Source organism: Eimeria mitis, genomic scaffold (assembly GCF_000499745.2).
Source record: "Eimeria mitis Houghton genomic scaffold, Emh_scaff2153, whole genome shotgun sequence".
NCBI lineage: Eukaryota > Apicomplexa > Conoidasida > Eucoccidiorida > Eimeriidae > Eimeria > Eimeria mitis.
Genome location: NW_013570478.1, coordinates 7,673 through 8,214, shown reverse-complemented (window position 1 = coordinate 8,214; position 542 = coordinate 7,673). Strand labels below are relative to the sequence as shown.

Here is a 542-nt window from a genome sequence, read left to right as displayed (position 1 = left end):
CAGATGCAACCGTCAGGGTTTGGGGTGTATCTCCAGCTGCTTTGCTGCTGCAGCGGCTCTTCGATGAGCCCCTATCAGAGGTAACAGCAGCAGCAGCAAGCGGCTCGCTAGTTCTAGCCGGTACTGCTGCTGGGGATCTGCTGCTGTGGGACCTGCGCTGCTCCTCCCCGTTTGTATGGGGGGCCCCCCATGGGGGCCCCCATGAACACAGGGGCCCCATAAGAGCTTGTGGGTTCGCTGATGGAGGCAGAATCACAGCTCTTGTACATACACCGCAAGCTGCTGCAGCACTACGCAGAGAGGAGCAGCAGCAGCTGCAACAAATTGGGGTGGAGAGGCCGTGTACAGCCGAGCTGCAACAGAATACAGCCCGAGGCAGCAGCGCAACAGCAGCAGATGCAGCAGCAACAGCAGCAGCAGCAGCAGCAGATATACCTGGTGCACCTGATGCAGCTTTTCCAATTCAGGTGTGGGAGCTGCGAGGCAGCAGCAGAATACCCCCGCGAAGCCAGGCTGGGGTGTATGTACATGGTGGCTCCCCT

At 59.8% G+C, this 542-nt stretch overlaps 1 protein-coding gene across 1 annotated transcript in view; it reads left to right on the top strand.

Annotated features, from left to right (window-relative positions):
• The window catches only part of EMH_0049440 (uncharacterized protein), a gene marked incomplete at both ends in the record, with an annotated part of 2,122 nt that overhangs the window by 944 nt on the left and 636 nt on the right, over positions 1-542 (top strand). Inside the window, one exon of the mRNA XM_013496532.1 lies at positions 3-542. Within this exon, the coding sequence (XP_013351986.1) occupies positions 3-542 (540 nt within the window). The remainder of the gene's footprint in view (positions 1-2) is intronic.